This window comes from Cinclus cinclus, chromosome 3, assembly GCF_963662255.1.
Source record: "Cinclus cinclus chromosome 3, bCinCin1.1, whole genome shotgun sequence".
Classification (NCBI taxonomy): domain Eukaryota; kingdom Metazoa; phylum Chordata; class Aves; order Passeriformes; family Cinclidae; genus Cinclus; species Cinclus cinclus.
In genome coordinates this window covers 84,694,772-84,714,341 of record NC_085048.1, presented here as the reverse complement: position 1 = coordinate 84,714,341, position 19,570 = coordinate 84,694,772, and the positions used below count along the sequence as shown (strand labels likewise).

Genomic DNA, 19,570 nt, shown 5'->3' with positions numbered 1-19,570 from the left:
AATTCTGGATTAATGAATCCAATGCACTAATCACTAGTTTCTCCACGTGAGTACGCTGCACTTTTCCCCTGGGAGTTAGCTACCAGAGGCTGACATAGTTAACCAGACATGGCAAGTAAAAGGAACAAAGCATGAAGACAAGAAAAATTCCCCCACAAGTCATAGGCACGTGCGTCTTTTCACTAAAGACTCACTTCCCATGCCATGATGGCAGTGTGAACAGGCCTCAACTCCTCAGATCCTCAGTGGACCAGAGAACAGACCACTGTTAATGCTTCACCTCCAGAGTTCCTTTCAAACAGCAAGCCTTTCACTCTTATCAGCTCTTGTGGTTTTTTCCTTTCCTGTCAACACAAGTAACTCTAGCTACAGCAAAAAGGCAGAACCTTCACAGCTAATGTTTTGGATTGCATCTACTAACATCCCTTGAGCATTTATCATGGAATGGTACATGCAGAACTGTTTTCTTCCAACCATTTTTCCTCTTCCCTAATCCCACAAGTTAAAATCAATGTATAACATGGCGTACCTCACTGTTACGAAAGCAGTATCACCATTTTTACTTTCACATCTGTACTACAAGAGGGTTTATAAGACCTTGAAAATACAGTCCTTAAGAAAACACTTACAAAATACCACTGCAAACATCATAAGATATTGGAAATTAAAATTAGTTCTCTACCATGCCAGAAAAAAATATTGCGAATTAGTTACCTCTTCTCAAAGAAATAGCATGAAAACACTCATTTGGTTCCTTTATGAAAGTAAAATCTGCATCTCTGGTAAGATGAGTATACGGCAGAGTTCATGTAAAACTGTGCACACACTTATACTGCAAACCAAAGACCCAAGATGCTGACTAAATTTGAATTATATTTCTGTAGTTTTCTCTAAAAAAGAGCAGGAGGAATTGAGGAACTGAAACAGAAGATAGCAAGGAAACACAGACCTAAAAGAACGTAAAGAATGAGTAAAAGAGGTTTTGAAACAAATATAGGCTGAAATTTAGACTGGTAAAAAGGAAAGAAAAATATATCTTCAGTGCTCCATTCTGGGAAATGAATAGTTCTTTTGAAAATCACCCTGAGTGCAAAGACACTTATTTCTTTGCCCCGGTAATACCTTCTGAAGGAAAGAACCTTCAGGGTATCAAACAAACTAATTTCAGTGAAGAAAAGAGCAAATGCAAATTATAACAGAATTCACAACCCAGAATTAAATCAAATACAAAACTGCATTATTAGACAGAATGACCATTTCTAACTGTCCTTCTGCAATCAGTTAATTTAAAAGTTTTTTCTACTTGAATATTCATAAGCAATGACCAACTTCCTCTACAGAAAAAAAGAGTTATTATAGCACATCAACGTGAATTCAATGGGCATACTACACAGAGTTTAAATGTATTCTCAATTCAGGAAGACTGTCCTAGAGTCAGTGTTTTCTCTCAAAAAAAAAAAAAAAAAAAAAACAAAAAAAACCCCACCCCTACCCAAGCCTCTTATAAACGTGTTTCTGCAAAGCTAGCAAGCTGTTGCTTTCAAGACATGCAATTTCTTATTATTTCCAGAGCTCTTGAGTACTCTAGAAGGAACTCTAGGGTGGAGTGTATTGTGACAGTAACACCATATGGGCCAGAATCCTTTCATTTTCTGCTAGTTTTTCTGATAATACTTTTTTCACCATTTTTAACAAGACACTGCTCAAGTAAAGTATGATTACATATGAATAAACTGAAGCAAAAAAATAGCCAGAAGTACATTACCAGTTTGCTGGTTTACATTTGAAGAATTATAAATGCCAACACATTATCACTGTACTCCCAGACTTCCACCTAAAAGACATTCTGCTTTTATACGTCTGCTTGGGATACCCAACTTTACATATTTAGTATGGACTATGGCTTGAAAGTGAATGATTTGCTGGAATCCATTATACCACCCTTAAACACCAACAAGAACTGTATTTCCTGCAAAGGAAAGACATGCAAGCCTAAACAGATTTTTCAACATTTTACCTTAAGATTTAAGCATCCTGTTATTCTGGTCCGAACTTCTGGCTCATCTAAATCTAGGACCATTAAAAATACGGTCACACTCATAACAAATGAAAATTATCTTGTTTTTTTCCTAAAACAATGCTATGAATGGAATGACATAAAAATGTTTTCTTCCCCTATTTTACTAGTGCACAATGATTAAGCTCTTCATCACATGCACTTCAGTTAGTATTGCATAAAAATATTTTCTCCCACTTTGTCATTCTTCAGTCAAACATCCATGCACATTCCTAATGCTCTCCAACAACTAGTCTTTCCTGGACTAATATACTATATTTTAAAAGCTAATAGGATGCATTTTTCATATTCTAGGGAGAAATTGCATTGTGCCAAAGCTTGTGCCAAAAAATGAAAGGAAATGTTTCCCCCTGGAGCCCTTTACAAAACTAATGGAATTAATTTTGCCTTCTACACCACCAAGATTTAAGAAAGAAAGGCAAAACTACCTAGCTTAAGAGGTATTTTGTTCCTTGAAATTAGAAGTATTATCAAACTATAGATTTTCTTTCTTTTTTTTTTAACTTCTGGATTTGCTAGGTGAAAAGTTCCACCAAAATGCTGCAATTAAGCAAAGCACAACTCTCAACCTTAGCATATTCTGTTCTGCTTATGCTTTGAGATAGAAAGACATATTTTATAAACTGTGCTAGGAAATGCTGAAGTTTGGCAAAAAGAAAATGAGGTAAACAGATGCAATGATTTTACATTAATAGAAAATGACAAAGTAATACAATGTGACTAATTATGTCTCAGCCCTATAAATATTAACAACTCTAGACAAAGAGGACAAAAATGAAAGGCTGCAAGAGAAATTAAGACTAAAACAACGAGAAAAAGGAATAATTTCCCAGGGTAGAAAGGTCTTGACAGACTCAAAGATGGAAAGATGACAGGAAAACCTTTTTTGCCCCATCATCCTCTTGAACTCCTTCTGCTGGACTGTATAGCCACCATCTTTACCACATTTGTACACAGATAATCCTAGCACTTGCTCTCAGCACCGTGTGACTTCTCAGAAGGACCTCCTGAATGCTGGCCTCACACAGGCTGCAGTCAAGCTGGCCACGCTATGCCAGGAGAGGATTCCCAGCCAGAATCCTCTTTTAGGGATTTTTCATTTTAAACCCAGTACATACTCAACTTGGCAGAGGGGTTGAACCCCAGTCATCTCCAGAAGGCCCTTCCAACACTAATTATTCTGTGATTTTGGGATTCCCTGAGGAACAGTGTGGAGCTCAGACACCAAAGCCAGATTAAAATACATTCAAAATTACATTCCTTTTAAAGTCAGATCCCAAACAATGTTGCACTGGCATATCCCTATTGTTCAACAACGTGGACAAAAAAAATGTATACCATAAGTGCCAACAGCACCAGTCAAAAAGTTCTTAGGAAGGTTCCTGAATAAATTACTTCTCTGCCAGTAATGGTATGAAATGTGATTTTTTTTTTTCCCCCACCGCCTATCAATACCAGGAAAACTTCAGCAAGGCTGCACTAACTATAGGCATATACATATACACATCAGCACATATAGCTGCATTCCCCAAATATACAAACAGGTAGGATCAATAGAGAGGGACAAAAATAAAAAGTTTTCAGAATTAAGGTTTGTTTCAGAAAATTAAATGCTAAATAACACAGGATTATAAATAAAACACATACTGACATATAAAGTCAAGACATGGCTGAAAAATGAACACAATACACAGGAATATAAAGTAGTTCAAAATAAGGAAAAATACCTTCTAAATAAACGGAAGGATCCAATTCTGCATTCTGTTTCACTTAAATTGCCCAACTTCAACTGAAGCCAAAGTAATTTAAGATTTTCCATACAAGAGCAGCAGGTTAGGGGGTCCAAGAATGAAACCTGCTATTGACATTTGAAATAGAGCACACAGAAGAGCTAAATAGGTTGAATTTACCCATGGATTTCTCAGACAAGCAGAATCCACTGCTGTGGCTTTATATTTTAAAATCACACCAAAAACCATTGAGCTCATTGTCCTTATGGGGGGCTCCCACACTAGAACACAGAACATCTGAATCCTAGCTGACAATACAAATGACAGACTTTATAGAACAAAATAGTTCAAATATTAGTTAATGTAAGGGGTCTTTGAGCTTTTTTGGAGTTCCTGTGAGCAGGAGGACAACTGACACTGGTAAACATGTGTCTCATGCTCCTGAGTAAATAAAGAACAATTAATTGAAGAGGGGGGATATTTAAAGGATCTCTTCACTACCCGTTAAAAGCTAACTCAGCAACCAACAGAAATAATGATTAAGACTTTGAACACAGGCACAGAAAATAACACAACCTTCACAACAGTCCTCATATAGCCAAATGAGTCTAATAAGCACAAATACAAGAACTTGAAAACAAATATTGATCTACACAAGATAGAGTGCGACAGCCAATACACTTGAGTAGCACAATGAGCTGAATTCACTCCACAGGGACTGGAATCTGTACTCAGTATCAACAAATACACAAGGGAAAACAATCCTCCCAATGCCAGGTATGGGCATGAGAACTGCAGTGGCCTATTCTCTGAAGATCTGTGATGACAGTATCTTCCTCCCATGCAAATGCAGCACTAAGTATTCCCACAAGGAAAATGCTATTACTAGCCCACAAGGACATATTCAGCACTTAGTAGGCTTCAGGAAATGCTCATGTCCTCTTGCCTCCATTCCCACTAAGGCTACTGAAGCCTTTTTGATAGCAATGGGTGGGCAGAATAAGTCTGGGGAGACTAGCTGGAGACCTGAAGTAGAATACTAATTTCCTTGAACTGACAGTTGCCTTGCTTATACTTCCATTGTATCCTGTTTGCCAAACAGAAGATAATTCAAAATAATTGGAAAAATGGGGTTAACATTTTGAATAAGCACTTCAGCTATTAATTGGCCCACATTAACAATCAACTAGGCTAACATAACAAACAATTCTTGTTACTCAAACTGGCGTCATTGTAATGAGCTCCAAATTAATCTCATCCGTACACAATCACTAATCTTGTTATGTGCCAACTGAATTTTTAATCAGAACCAAGTGAATCATAGGTTGTTTTTAAAATACGTTTCTAATACTTGTCATCCAGAATGAATAAACACTAGAGCAGGAAAGAACTTTTCTATTTACATTCTGAGAAGCTGATTTTATTTATGCATACTATACATGCAAGTATAAAATACATTTGATGGGAAAACATTCTTAATGACAAAGTGCAAAAAAGTGTTTCTTTTTAATCACTCACGGAGCATGAACAGCACTACTAACCTAAAGAATTTAGCACCCCAACTCTAATTAAAACTGCATAACAAACCAAAAGGATGACTTGCCCCACTGTTGAAGTGCTGCACAGTGCCAACATCATTGGCAAGATCAGCATGAACACAGTTAGACCCTGTGACCAGCAGAGTAATCACTACTGGCAAGACATGTAATGAAGCACATACTTTGCAGTGCTGAACTTGAGACTCAAGCTGAGTTTGAAATTCAAGTGACTTTAACATCTGTGCAAGACACAAAAGCAAAGCTGAATTTCAATGAATATTTTCAATTTGATCGATTCAAGAACGCATTAGCCCTACTTATAAAACAACAGTGCTCAACACATCGCTCCACTACTGAAATACTGGCCTAATCATTCAGGAACTCTCCAGGAAAAAAACAACAAACCCAAAACATGAACTATTCTTTTACAGCATTCACTTCTTAAAATGCAGTCTTTCTGGAATCTTGCTTTAGCTGTCTGGCTAACAGCTGCTTAACTGAACAGCTATTACCATGCTCAGATGAACACCTAACTGGAAGGTCTGCCCATGGCCATGGAAACTGAAGAGGGACTGAAATGATCTGCAATACAGCCATTCAAAAGTCTTCAGGGACGCCTACTGACAGCCTCCATTAGAGCCACACGGGCTGGAGGAATCTGGAGTACCTGGTTCTCCTCTCAAGCTAAGCATAATGCCTGACTCAAGCCACCTAACAACATGTGATGACTTCTTGGAAAACAAGACAGAGAGATGAGAGCAGTGCATGCAGGCTCAGTGTCAGAATTCCCACAGATCCGATGGTACATTATTACCTACTTAGAGACTGTGTTCCTCATTGAATAACATCTACATGCTTTTGTGCATGGTAGATTCTGTTTTGATTGCCAGGAACTGTTGCATCAGAAGTATTGAAGACTGCTCAAGATTAAGAGCATTAAATTATGGTCAACGTGCTAATCTGTATTTTACTTCTAGTCAGTAGACAGCTATGTTAACACATTTAAGAATTCTGCTAATATCTTAGAATGCAATTAAAATTATCTTCCTTAAACAGCTCTCGCATTTGCGGAAAAAAGGGAGCTATTCAAAGATTTGGCACAATAAGCAAGTTATTGTTAAGGCAACATTCTGAAGGGAAAAAAAATATCTACAAACTATATGGAACTTTAAACCGTGAATGCAAAACCAAAGGTACACTACATAGACCATGGCTGCAAGATGGGAATAACATGCTCCGACACCATCAGGACGAATTGAAGGCTACATATACACAGTGAATGTGTCAGCAAGGCATAATGACCAAAGGAATTCTGTTGGCTTGCAGACTTCTTTGGTTTGTTCTAATTACTTTCAAATAGGCTGGTTAATCTCATTATGTATCAAGAAGCAAATGGCTCTTCCACATTACTTTCCAACAAAAAAGACAAGAAGTTTATTCTGTGCTTAGGCAGAAGAAAAGCAACAATCCCCAAAAAAGCATCATTAATGAACAATTTAAGAAAGAAAGAAAAATAAGGATGTTTTTATCTTTGCAGGTTTTCCTGTAAAATACAACTGTTAGTGACTTCGGTTGAGAAATACGGCACCATACCAGCCTCAGCAAGCTTCTCCATCTGAACAGCATTCCTGCAAGATGCCCCAAATTATTTTATATCTCATTTGCAATTTATTATTAATTTCTGTTTTCCAGTACATTAAAAGGTGCTTCTCTTTTAATATCAACTATAAAAAGCATTGCTAATGTGAACACTTCCCAGGAGCTTGTAAGACTGTGAAACAAATGAGAAAAAGAGGAAAATAGAATTGGTAAATAAAGGAGTGTGAAAACAATTCTAGAACTGCCATAGAAAGAAATACCTTTTCTGTAAACTAGCATAATGAAATAACTGTTCATCAGCACCATGCCTCCTACCCAAAAGAGTTTGAGAGCTTAACAGCAAAGTGACCAGGAAAAGAAAAGAAATATGACATTCACTTTTTTAAAGTTCTATTAGGTATACTAAAAATAATTATTAAAACCAATTCTTCTGATTTTTGTACATAACTTACTATGAAGTGAAAGGTAAAACCAAAAGCCAACACTTGTCATGTCACATATCAAGGACATCGTGATGTCCTTCATGACACCCATACCACAGCAAGACAGCCACCAACATCCTTTGGGGAGCTCTGGAGATGTGCTCATAAAGCACAAGAGGAGCTGCAGGCGAGGGCTCGGCACTGTCTCATTAGCAATTACCAATAAGTTTAGAGAGGGAGAAGTATTGTAAAAGCATAAGCACTGAGAGCTTCTTCAAACAAGGCTTTGCTACTTAAGGCTAACCATAACTAGTGAACAAAACACTTGGTTTCAGGTTGTGGTGTTTTTTCTACTGCAGTAATAAGGCTGTACAAAAGTACTTTCTTATTTTGTTACTCTCTCCTTTTAGAAGGTCATTTCTTTGTCTAGATAACCCTAACACACATGAGAAGATGGCTTTCCTTGATGCAGTGGTTCCCAGAACATATTAACTTGATATATACTTCCTTAACAGAAAACAAAAATCAATGTGACACCAAATAACACTACTTCATTTTAGAGATAAATGCTTTTAAAGACACAATTTATCAACTTTTTTCTGAGACAGATAATTTAAGATGGTCAGATATTAAATAGACATTTTTACAGATGTTCTAAGTAACTGTTATAAAGGTAATATTGTCTTGATTAAAATATTTTAAACTTTGCCCCCCCACACTATTTATGGATTCAACTTTAAATCACTTTAGAAAACAATGTGCTTACATTACCTGCGAGATAAAAGGTGTGTTTCTTCTTTATTTTGCATAAAATTCCTGTTGCTGAAACTATTCTAAAAAAGCAAAGTCTCTCTGCAAGGTGCAAGGTTCTCAAACAGTAAAGTACTTACATGCAAGGCAGAAGGATCTGGCAAAAACTCAGCATCCTCTCCAAAGATAAAATCTGGTGGCAGGTCAGGATAGTGAGCATTAAAAATTATATCCCCTGAAAAAGCAATAAATGAACACACTGTATGCACTTTTATGTATGCACTTATAAATAAAAAATAATCACATATAACACACATTTTTTGCACAATTTGACAACTACATTACATATATATATATCCATAGAATTTTTACAAAAAATTCACATGCAAGATAAGCATCAGATGTTTTGGGGGATGAATTCAAATTCCTGAGGCACAGCTTCTCCTCCTCTGCAAGCAATGAAACATGAAATATATTATTGCTTTGTATCTTGAATGGCAATTCAAAGACTATTGGGGGTTGCCTCAAAACACTGAGTTAGAAAAGTGATCTTGTTTTAATAAAAAGTACCATATTTAGATGACTGTGTTTTGTCTATTAAAAGTCAATTGCAAATTACTAAGGTCACGACTTCCAAAATACCAGAGCTTATAAGAATTAGTAGCAGTTACTCCCTCTCTTCTCCACACCACCGCCAACTCTTAGAAGGAAGAATACACAGTTCAATAGGAACCATTCCAACTACCCAAATTGTGGCTATGAGAAATGGAGTATTGCACATTTAAATGAAGAGACTGAAAATTAACTGAAAATATAAGACTTAATCACAGCTTGGCACTGAGCTCTCATCTTGCCAGTGTCACGAGATATGCAATTAAAAGAAATTCTGGTTCTAGTATTTCACTAGTACACATAGTTCAGAGTTCATATAGATCAAGAGGTGGTTATATGCATCTGAGCTTTCAAAAAAACCCATCCACTGTTCAATAAAAATTTTAAAAATAAAAACAAGTGCTTCTAGCCTTACTTATCTACTTCCCCATCGTTCTTTATGACAAATGAAAGAATAACTGAGCTTTTGCATAAAACAGATTTATGATGTAGGAGACATTAGAAAAAAAGACTGCCTACTATGTGCTATGACTTGTTTAAAATCCACACAGCAAACTAAAACCAACATGGCAATCCTTATAAACAGTTCTCTTCACAGAAAGTTACACCACTTTTTAAAAAACCGTGAATGCAGAACAGGAGAAAAATCATCACATAAGGAATCTTGCAAAGTCACATTGCTGGCTCAACGATGTCACCATCTCAAGGCATTTAACATGACAATTTTAATTGCAGGTATTCCTTAAACTTATCTTGGCCTTAGCTGGAAGCAAGGTTGCCATGAAGATTAATTGCAGAGGGTGAAGGCTCACGACCAAGAAGCCACTGGCCAGTCTGAGGTAGGTATTCTCTACAGTATGGCTCCAAATCACAAACTCAGTGATCATGCGACGAGTAGAGCATAGTGTGGGTTTCTCCTGTCCACACTCCCACCTTCCTTTCACAGCTGTCAGGAGCACGTGTAAGTATGGCGTGCAGAAAATAGCAGAGGTCTGCCAGTTAAAATTCCACACTCAAAATCAGAATAAAACCTTTCATTTCATTTAAAATTAATTTAAAAGAACAAAATGAGCACCAGTCTTGAAAGAAAAGGCATAAAATTTCATCTTGATTAAGTAAGAAAAAATAATTCCTAGATGGCCTAAACTGTAATACAGCACTGAAGAATTCAAAAAAGCTGATGCTTACCAGACTGGGTAGCTCCTACACCACCACAATGCAACCCTGTTCTTAATATTTACTGCAATTAAAATGTCATGCATGGCTCCTTTCAACAACCTCATCAATTTCTACACAAAGAGCAGTGAATTTGAGATTATGTACTGAAGGAGATTCACCTTAGTACATTCTTTGACTGAGTTTTGAAAGGGGCATGTTATGAATAATTCGGAACACAGCACAGTGATAAAGCTTGGCCCCTGACTTAGGCAGCCCAACCCTACTCCAAAGGAAAGGGCTGTACCTGTGCTTCTGCCATGCTCCTATGTGATGCTAACTAATTTATTTCACACGCAGTCATACCGCAGGTGCTAACTGCATGCTTTTTATTCTCTGTATTCCTGCTTTAACAGAGCTGGTGAAATAGAGTAGATAGATATATCTACAACCTCAGCTCACTTATGAGCTGCACTCCAACTACACACATACTATAAAAGGCTGCTTAGAATAAAAGCAGGATCAAAATAACAGCATATTTTTGATGTTACACCTCCATATTTGATAAGTGGAAAATTATTAGAGAACCCTACATCATAAGGCAGCTTCACGACTCCGCTTGAGTAGTGAGATCAGCAATAAACCATATCTATGGCTATGAGCTGCACAGTAAGGGGCAAACCTCAGGAAATTTGTGGCAGTAGGTGCAATATGGAGGTTCAAGTAGGTACAAACTCTTTCCTTCCACAGAGTGAACTCACGCAGCTCCCAGAACGCCATTATATGCAGCGCTCAATATAATGGTAAGTTAAAGTTGGCATTATTAGTTTAACATGCTAAATAGTAAACTTTAACAATCTGGGGTTCAGGTCAGCTGCATATGCCACACAATGATTCATGCTGAGGGATGAGGGACATATGGAAATGGTACCCTCCTCTTCTGACCACTCAGCTGTGATGTGTGCTCACACCTAGGTCAGGTACATCACATCACAGCTGGACATCCCAATCTATTACCTATCTCACGTGCTCATATTTGTTCTTTACCACCGTCTGTCAGACTCCTTCTTCCACTAATTATCAGTGGCATTATAAGTCCTTATCCAGAGTGGATGAAGAACTACGCAGGTAATTGGATTTTTAAAGTGTACCTGCATTGTTTCTTGGTATCAGTAGGTCATCAACAACAGAGTCCAGAGTAAAAATTAACACTGTGATATTTGATTTTCTGTTATTCATAATTAATTATAATTGCTAAAATTGCTTCTACTTGTCCAGGGTAAACACGCCTCAAATCCAAATTCCCAAGTCTTTTCAATAAAAGTCACTTTGAGACCAAATATATCAGTATTAATGCCAACACGTATATCAAGATTATTTTTCCTATAGCGCATTCAATTCCCAAAAGGCCTCATGTTATATAGCTACATAGGGTCTCTAGCCTTCAGAATAAATAAAACTGCTATTTCAGTGCCTGTTAAATATACATCCACAAAACACTTTTGCTGAGACCATACTCAAGATATTTTACAGCCCTTACGGAAGCTAAAAATGATGCTGTTGTTCTTACACTTTAACTAAACAGAAATGTATCATTTATGCCATCCTTCCTACAGTACCATAGGTTTTTTTAGCCAAATGTAAACCCTAATTTATTCTGCTACAATCAAACCTCACACAGGCCGGCTAATAGAGACAAAGACTTACAGAACAAAACATTGTTTCCACGTCAATGTTAACAGTTAGCAAAGAGCAGTGATTTTGCATAATCAGTGGCTTTCATTCTGGAAGTTAAAGACACCATCTTGCTATTAAAGACATTACCTTAGAACAAATTTTTAGCATCTTTAAAAATTAAAAAAAGCATTCCCATGACCCAATTTAGAAGTCTCACTTCTGCCATGAATCCAAAGACATTGAGCTAGTTCCTAAAACAAAAGAACCTTTTCTTTAACCACATCAGACACCCATACACATCACTCCCAGTCTCTCCAACTTCTCTTCACTCTCCCCTTTCATACAGTCTCACTTATGTCATGCTCAATTTACATACTAGAGCAGAACAGGTGACACATACATCTCTAAAAGGCTTAGGCACCAATGAGGGCGTTTCCCCTAATCGCAGCTATGAGGAATGAGCTATTTTCCTAAATTACAGCAGCAAAATCACACAGTATCAAACCAGACTACAGATTAAGAGAATCCATCCTAAAGCCAAGTTTTGTTCTTTGTTAAGTATCAAAACCCAGGGAATCTGCAGTTAATAGTTTGCTTGGCAGGGCTATGCCACATAAATAAAAAATGCTTCATTACACTCAAATAAAAGGTATTTAGACAATCACAACAGCCAACACAAATTTGGTTTTACTTCACATAAATATTAACACTAGCCTCTACAGTAAGCTTACAAAATATAAGGTGCTAAATGTTTCGAACCACAAATTAACAATTTGTCTTGACCTACTAGAAATAGCCATTTTTATAACAAGTACTATATTTTAATGCCTGCATGATATTATCTGTGACTTACCCTCGTCAAATAAACTGTGCTGGGGTAAATAAAAGCAACACTTTTAGCCAATGAAGTAATTTTCAAAATTACTGTGCTTAAGAGTTTGAGAACACTTACAATTTTAACTTTGGAGGGGAAAAAAAATGGAAACAAAAAAGTCAGCACAGTCCTGCATTCTCTGCTCTTCTCACCCAAATACCCTTTTTCTTGAATCTCTAGCACAAGTTTCAAGTTTTTGCATATGTTTCAACTCTGTTTGTCCTTATTCCCTTGACAGAAGCCCAACTGTGTGATGCTCCACAGTACTACTGACCATGACCATTTTACTGTAAGAGCAAGGCAAGCAAAACCTTCACATTCAAGAGCATACTTATCTTGTTGTAGATATACCAGCCAATAATTACTTTGATGGAATTACATTTCCAATTATCCAAAAATATTACTTTCTCTTTCGTTCTTTCTCCTCAGGCAAACAGTATCAAATGTTGAAATGTTTTACTTCAGAGAACTTCAAAAGAAAAGTTAATTTGCTCCCCACAGACAAAAAGAAAGAAATATTAATAGTTAAATCTATAATTTCTTTTAAAACCCACATGGGCTGTTCTTCTCTCATCTACCAAAACGCACCAGCAAATCTAACAGAGGAGTAAGAAGTGACTAAAAGCAAGACAGGTGTTTCTCAGCAAGAAACTGAGACATTTGCTTTACAATTACTTTTCACTGGCCTATCCAGTTTACCCTCTCCGGGTAATTTCTTTTTTAGGGTATTTTTCTTCTTTTTTAAACCATACTATAAATTCATATTACTGAAAAATGTTATGCTAGGAGTGCCACAGCATTAACATCCTTGTTTAACCAACAGCAGCAAAATCAGGAAGCAGCCCACCCAAGTTAACTTCCCAAACACTATTTTTGAAAGGGTATCTATATGCTTCAGTTTCTTCTAAGTCAGCACTAAGTACGTAGAACAAACATGCATGGTCACTGCAACCTAGAGTAAGACCAATTTGAATGGAATTTGCTATGAAGGAGATCAACCCATTTGACTTTTAAGAAATGCAAATGCAACTTGATCACAAAATGCATTCACAGATAAGGCAATTGCTGAAGCAAGAGACCAAACTATGTGCAGAATCAGTTCTGGGAAAATACAGCAAGTGCTCTTGAGTATTAAAAAACGAAAAACCAGTAGAATTATATTATTCATCAATTAAAAATTCTAACCTGTCTTTTCTACTATCCATGCAAACTGTAGACAAGAAACACCGATCGGTCTCTTCTATAAACAAATTCTACCTAAACCAGTCAGTTTTAATTATCTTTACAGATATAAAAATAATCAGTTACTCACTACAACCTGCAACCAAGATACTAAGTCAGTGCAGTCAGCAGTATGAAAGGATTTAAATTAACTAAATGCAGACCTGCCTGGCATCCTCACCACTGGATTCCACACTAAAGAATTTGCTCTGCAGGCTTTAAGTCAAAAAATGTAATATAATACCCACAGAACCCTTCTCTAATTTATTGGCAAGAAAGATTAGTTCCTGAAATGGCAATAAAACTTGTTAAACACAGAACTACTACTACTACTGAAAACAGATACATGAGTAATTCTATTTTGCTGGGGTACTGCTGCTGACAGGCTATTCTCACATGTAAAAGATGGTTTTGAGTTTAATTTCTGACTTGATATGCGAATTGAGATATCAGAAAAGGAAAGGCAGAAAAGTCAACTTAAAGACTCAAAACCATCTCATAATAAAGGGACAATTTGAAAAAGAAATTATTTGATTGCATTACAAAAAAAATAAGCCAACTTCTCAGCACCTCTGAGCCCTCCAAAAGAAATTCTAGCTACTTCACTGTACACAAAGCTGCAAAAGACTAAATCTCCATAAACTTGGGGCAGCTGATTTAACCAAGTTGTTAAGTCCCATTTGAGATGCCTCAGGGCAGCTAGGGCACATGGCTTTCAGAGAGATCAGTGCCCTGTGGGTTAGAAGCTGAAAAGGCCAAGCAAGGTATTCTTGGGAACCTTGGAGTTAAGACACCTATAGTTAGGTGAGTGAATCAAAGCCCACTTTTCCAGCAGAAGAAAGAACTATATAGGAAGAATTCATAGGATGTTAATTTTATTCTTGGACAAAGGATTGCAAGCATGGGTCTTTTTTTTTTTTTTCCTTCAACTGACAAATGCTGCTGTAGGAGGAAAAAAAACGGCTGTAAGACTACAGAAAGTATGTTACTTTGTAAAGTGGCACCCCTACAAAAATGGAGTAACATTAAGTAAATTGGATCCCACACCAAGCAAGAGGCATCAGGACAATCTCAGTAACTTGCAGTTCTGTAGCCAGACAACTACCTTCCCATAAATCTTAGCGTAGTAATTATGTTGAGACAGACATGACTGGTGCCATCACCCATCCTTTATAAAAAACTTCTTATGCCTCCTCTCAGCTGAGTTCTCTCAGGCAACTCCACACAGCACTGACTCCTTTCCTCAATGGCAGGTTCACACAGCACTGACTCCTTCCCTCTGCAAGTTTTCTTCTGCATGACTGGCTACACTCCAAGCTGTCCCTTACCCAGACACCTAACCCTGTCTGCCTCCCATACAGCATCTTCTAACCTTATATGTCCCTCACACAACCCCACGTCCCCTACCTCCCCACAGGGCAGCCAGCAGACTCCAACCCAAACTGCAGCACACTCTGCTTCTCAAGCTCCAATTGCAACTTACTCTCAACTATCTGACCCATTCTTTTATAACACCCAACTTCATTGGGCAGGCAAGGCTGTTTCTACTCCTTGGTAATCAGTACAGCTGTAATTCATTGGGAAAGATTGCCTTCTGCACTATCCTTACAAACTATTCTCCTACATCTTAGTACTAGGATTGAAATGGACAAAGACGAGAACAACAGATAATTCAAGATGGGATAAGACACTGGTAGAAATTAAAGCCAGGCAACACTGGAGAAATTAAAACAGAGACACTGGGTAGGTAAGAAAAGGAAAGGTGAAGGCAAAGGATAAATAGATTCAAGCAAATAGACCTGAGACCACCACCAATATGTGCAGTCCAAACAGGGGAAAAAAGGAGGAAAGAGCAAGGTAGCAAGGCCCTATGGCAATACCACTGAGGAGGCCTAATGTAAAATCTTTTAACCCTCTGTAAGTCCACACTTGTGCATAGATATTTCTAAGGTCACCTCTCTTGATGAAGAAATGCATTGACTTACAAATGCAAAATCTTCAGCAATTTACTTGCTCAAGGAAAGTCCAGAACATGAGAAAAAGTGAACAAAAACTCAAGTAAGAGGAAAGGGGAATATTTAAAAGGGGAAAATATTGTTGTAAACTTTGTATTCAAAGCAGAAATGTGCAAGATTAGACCCTTTCTTGACACTCTCATTAGGTATACTCATTAGATAATGAACAGGTTACTGAGGGGAAAAAGATTTATTACTCCTGCCATGTAAATCAAGACTCAGCCAAACTTAGAAAACAGATTGCCTGGAAAAAATCTTTCCTAGTTGCATGACCCAGCAAGAAGACATTTATCACACAGGTAAGGATAACACCTAAGTAAAATCTAAACTACAGCAACCACAAAGTCCTTCCCATAAGAGCCTCAACCTAAATATAGCCTGGGTAAAATAACCTAATGGTGCAAAAACACTAACAAATGCATTGCAGCAATATACTTATGAGAATCTTAAATCTTACAGTAACTTGAAAAATCATTTTTACAATTGTTTATTGGCACAATAAAAAAACGTTTAGGAAATAACTTGGCAAAGCAGCCCTTATAGGGGCAACAAGGAGGTCGGGCTGTTCTCCACATTTATCCTTTTGTTTGTTCTTAATTACTTCCTTAAAATAGAAATACACAAGAAGACTGGATGAAATTACTGAAAGAGTTCCATCACAAGAATATAAACAGATGTAATTTTGTACCATGTATTACGGGCAATATTCTTAGGCTGGTTAGGCAGAAAGACTGATTTCCTCCTTTAATGCCCATAACTAAAAAGAGTAAGAATCTAACAAATAAAAATCAGAAACAGAAAATGAAAAACCAAGCTTCAAATGAGACAAAGGAAATGCTCTTCAGGATCAAGGAAACCAAAGTGGTGGCAGTAGAACTCAGAGCTACAATCCACTCACATAAAAACAGTGAAAATCAGACAGAAGATGAAAATACTAGAGTTCAAGAGGCCATAGAGAACAGTAGCATTGCAAGGGCAATACATTGTTTAATCACTGTGAAATTCCAGATGACAGCACTCAAGGTCAGAGAGGGAAGGAGGCATCAGTGCCTGAAAAAGAAAATGTGAAGAGCAAAAGCAAAAAAAAAAGTCAGATTCCCTAGCAAGCAGCAATGCAAGCTTGATTGAAAACGGAAAGCCAAACACAAGATATTCTAAGGTTTTCTGGAAAAAATTGTGGGTATCTCCAAAGTCCCTGTCTGGATCCGAGTAACTGTTCAGAGTAACATTCCAGCAGCTCTGCATACATGCAAAAGTAAGGTGAACATGGCATCTTTAAAAAACCCCATTAAAGCCGACAAGCCATTCTGAAGTCTCAACATGTTTGCGCCTACCAAAGTTTACAGTGCAATTATTTTACACTACAGGTAGTTAGCCTTGCCTGCAAGTACACTTTCACCTTTTTTGAGAAGCTGTGAGCTTTCTGGTCTTTTGGAAAACAGGAATACACTGTGCAGTTACACTTCCCTAAAGCTGCACACCAACAGTTTCCAACACACTTGGGTTGCTACAAGGGTGCCTGTGCAGTGGCAGCAGTTATGATTGATGAGATGCAAAGACCTAATCTGTTGCAAAGAGGATGCAACACAAACCACAAAGGAACTACACACTTCAGCCTGTAGTTGCTACCACATCTGAAGCCCATACACTGGAGATCCTGAACACTTTCAACCAATCTTTTTATTCTGTCAGATTTCGCAACTTTCCTTTGCAGAAATATTCTGCCCTTGAAAGATAGCATATCTAGCAAAGGCCTGCAACAAAGTATCTAAACATCTCTATTTGCACACTAGGGCTCTCTTCCCCTGCCATCATTACAGACCTAAATACAAAATTATTGAAGCTTTCTTGAATTCTGCTCACATCACTATTTATTCCACATGCTGTGAGACTTAATGATTCACAGCATTTTCAAACATCTAACACTGAAATGTGGAGAATTATTATTACTTGAATTCACAGTATTATTCGACACCTCTGAAAAAGATACACTTGTTTACACTATTTTCAGTTGTCTTTGTTAAAATACATAACATGCTCTGTAGGGTTTTTTTGTTTAATTGTGTATGTGATATAAAACTATGAGAACACTGGAGCAAAAAAAAAAAAAACAGATTTCTTGATACTGTAATTTAATGCATATTCCATAATCATATTTATAGGTACTTTAACTGGACTATGGTAATTTAATATATTAATATAGTCTTTATGCCTGGGCACTTGCATATGGGCATTTTAATTCTATCCATTTTCCTTTATGAATCAGAAACAGCTTTTCCTTGAAATAAGACTTCTTTCAAAATGTACAAACATGGCCCTGTATAAGGTAAGACGGTCCCATAGAACATGATAGCACTCTATAAAGCATGTGAAACTTATTTTGACTTGATCATAGTCATCAAACAGGACTTAAGTGGTATCTACTACACATTGCAGAACATGTCAAGACTCAACAGACTGAGTTACTACACATTTCAACAATTTTAAAAATAAAGTTCTACCTGGGAGGACAATTGGCTTCATACAATACAGCCATTTCTTACAAGACTTCTGAACAAATGCATAACCACTTCTAGGACTTAAATCTTCCAGTTTTATTTTGTGAGAAAGAATACTTAGTAAGCCTCTTCAGCCGTAATTTCATATATGTAGAAAAGTCAAAATTGCTATAGTAGGCTGATAGTTGAGCCTGGCTCCTCTCCTTAACACCTGACTAAGGCTTCAGATCAACTTCTGGGAAAGACAACTTTCCCTGCAGGTGCCAAATGGAAGCTTTAATGTACTTCTAGAATATAAGGAGCTTAATTGTGTTGATTTCTGTCCACAAATGAATAAGGACTTCCAGAGCATGACATAATGTAAAAAAACCAACCAAACAAACAAACAAAAAAAAACTGCAGAAGGAATACAGTAAAATTCTTAATACTTAAAATGTCTTGGAGACCTACAGCATGCGTATGATGCAGTCTAAATGGATACTATAAAGCAGTGTTTTAAATGCTTACCATTTCTGTTCACAGCAAGTACCTGTTCTCCCAGAAAGTATACTTTCACAGACTCACAGGATAGCTAAGGCTGGACATCCCCACTGGAGACTACCTAGTTTGATCCCTCAGCTCAGAGAAGGGCAAACAGAGGAGATTGCTAAGGGTCACGTCCAGCTGGGTTCTGAATAGCCCCATGGATGGAGATGCAAAACTACATAAGCTCTGAGCACAATCTGTTCCGCTTTTTGACCACCCTTGCAAAATAATTTTTATTGTGTTTGAATGGAATTTTCTACATTTCAGTTTGTGACCATTTCCCTTCAGTGACTACCACTGAGAAGAGCCATGCTTCATTTATCCCCATCAGGTATTTATAAACATTGGTAAGATTTGCCCTGAGCCTTCTTTTCTTAAGAAGCCCCAGCTATTTTGGCCTCTCCTCATATAACAAATCCTCCAGTTATTGGTCATCTTTGTAGTCTTTTGCTGTACTCATTGCAGTATGTCCATGTTGCTCTGGTAACAGACAGACCAGAACTGGACCTAGTATTCTAGGCGTGGCTCTACCAGAGTTGCCTTAAAACTACAAATGACAACCTTTGAATTTTACATTATCTGAAATTCTTCATCCGCTCCCATTTTTCAGTTGTTAGAGATAAAAACAACACAACCACTGTTAAGAAGTTCAAGTGTTAAGAAAATGTTAACTTCTAGAAATATACAAAAGCAAATTTTATTCCAAACCTTTGAAACAAAACACAAACTAAGACAAACAGAACACACACTGAGTGGGCAAATGAACTAGCTGTCTACAGGTTCTCTAAGCATAAAGATGATTTAACAATATAAATAAATCAGAAAAATCAAATTCATATTTCTCTAATCTGGCTAATTATACCAGTCATTGTTTAAA

At 37.2% G+C, this 19,570-nt stretch overlaps 1 protein-coding gene across 1 annotated transcript in view; it reads right to left on the bottom strand.

Annotated features, from left to right (window-relative positions):
• The window catches only part of BABAM2 (BRISC and BRCA1 A complex member 2), a 155,745-nt gene that overhangs the window by 118,242 nt on the left and 17,933 nt on the right, over positions 1-19,570 (bottom strand). Inside the window, exon 3 of the mRNA XM_062489233.1 lies at positions 8,257-8,351. Coding sequence (XP_062345217.1) covers positions 8,257-8,351 — 95 coding nt within the window. The remainder of the gene's footprint in view (positions 1-8,256; positions 8,352-19,570) is intronic.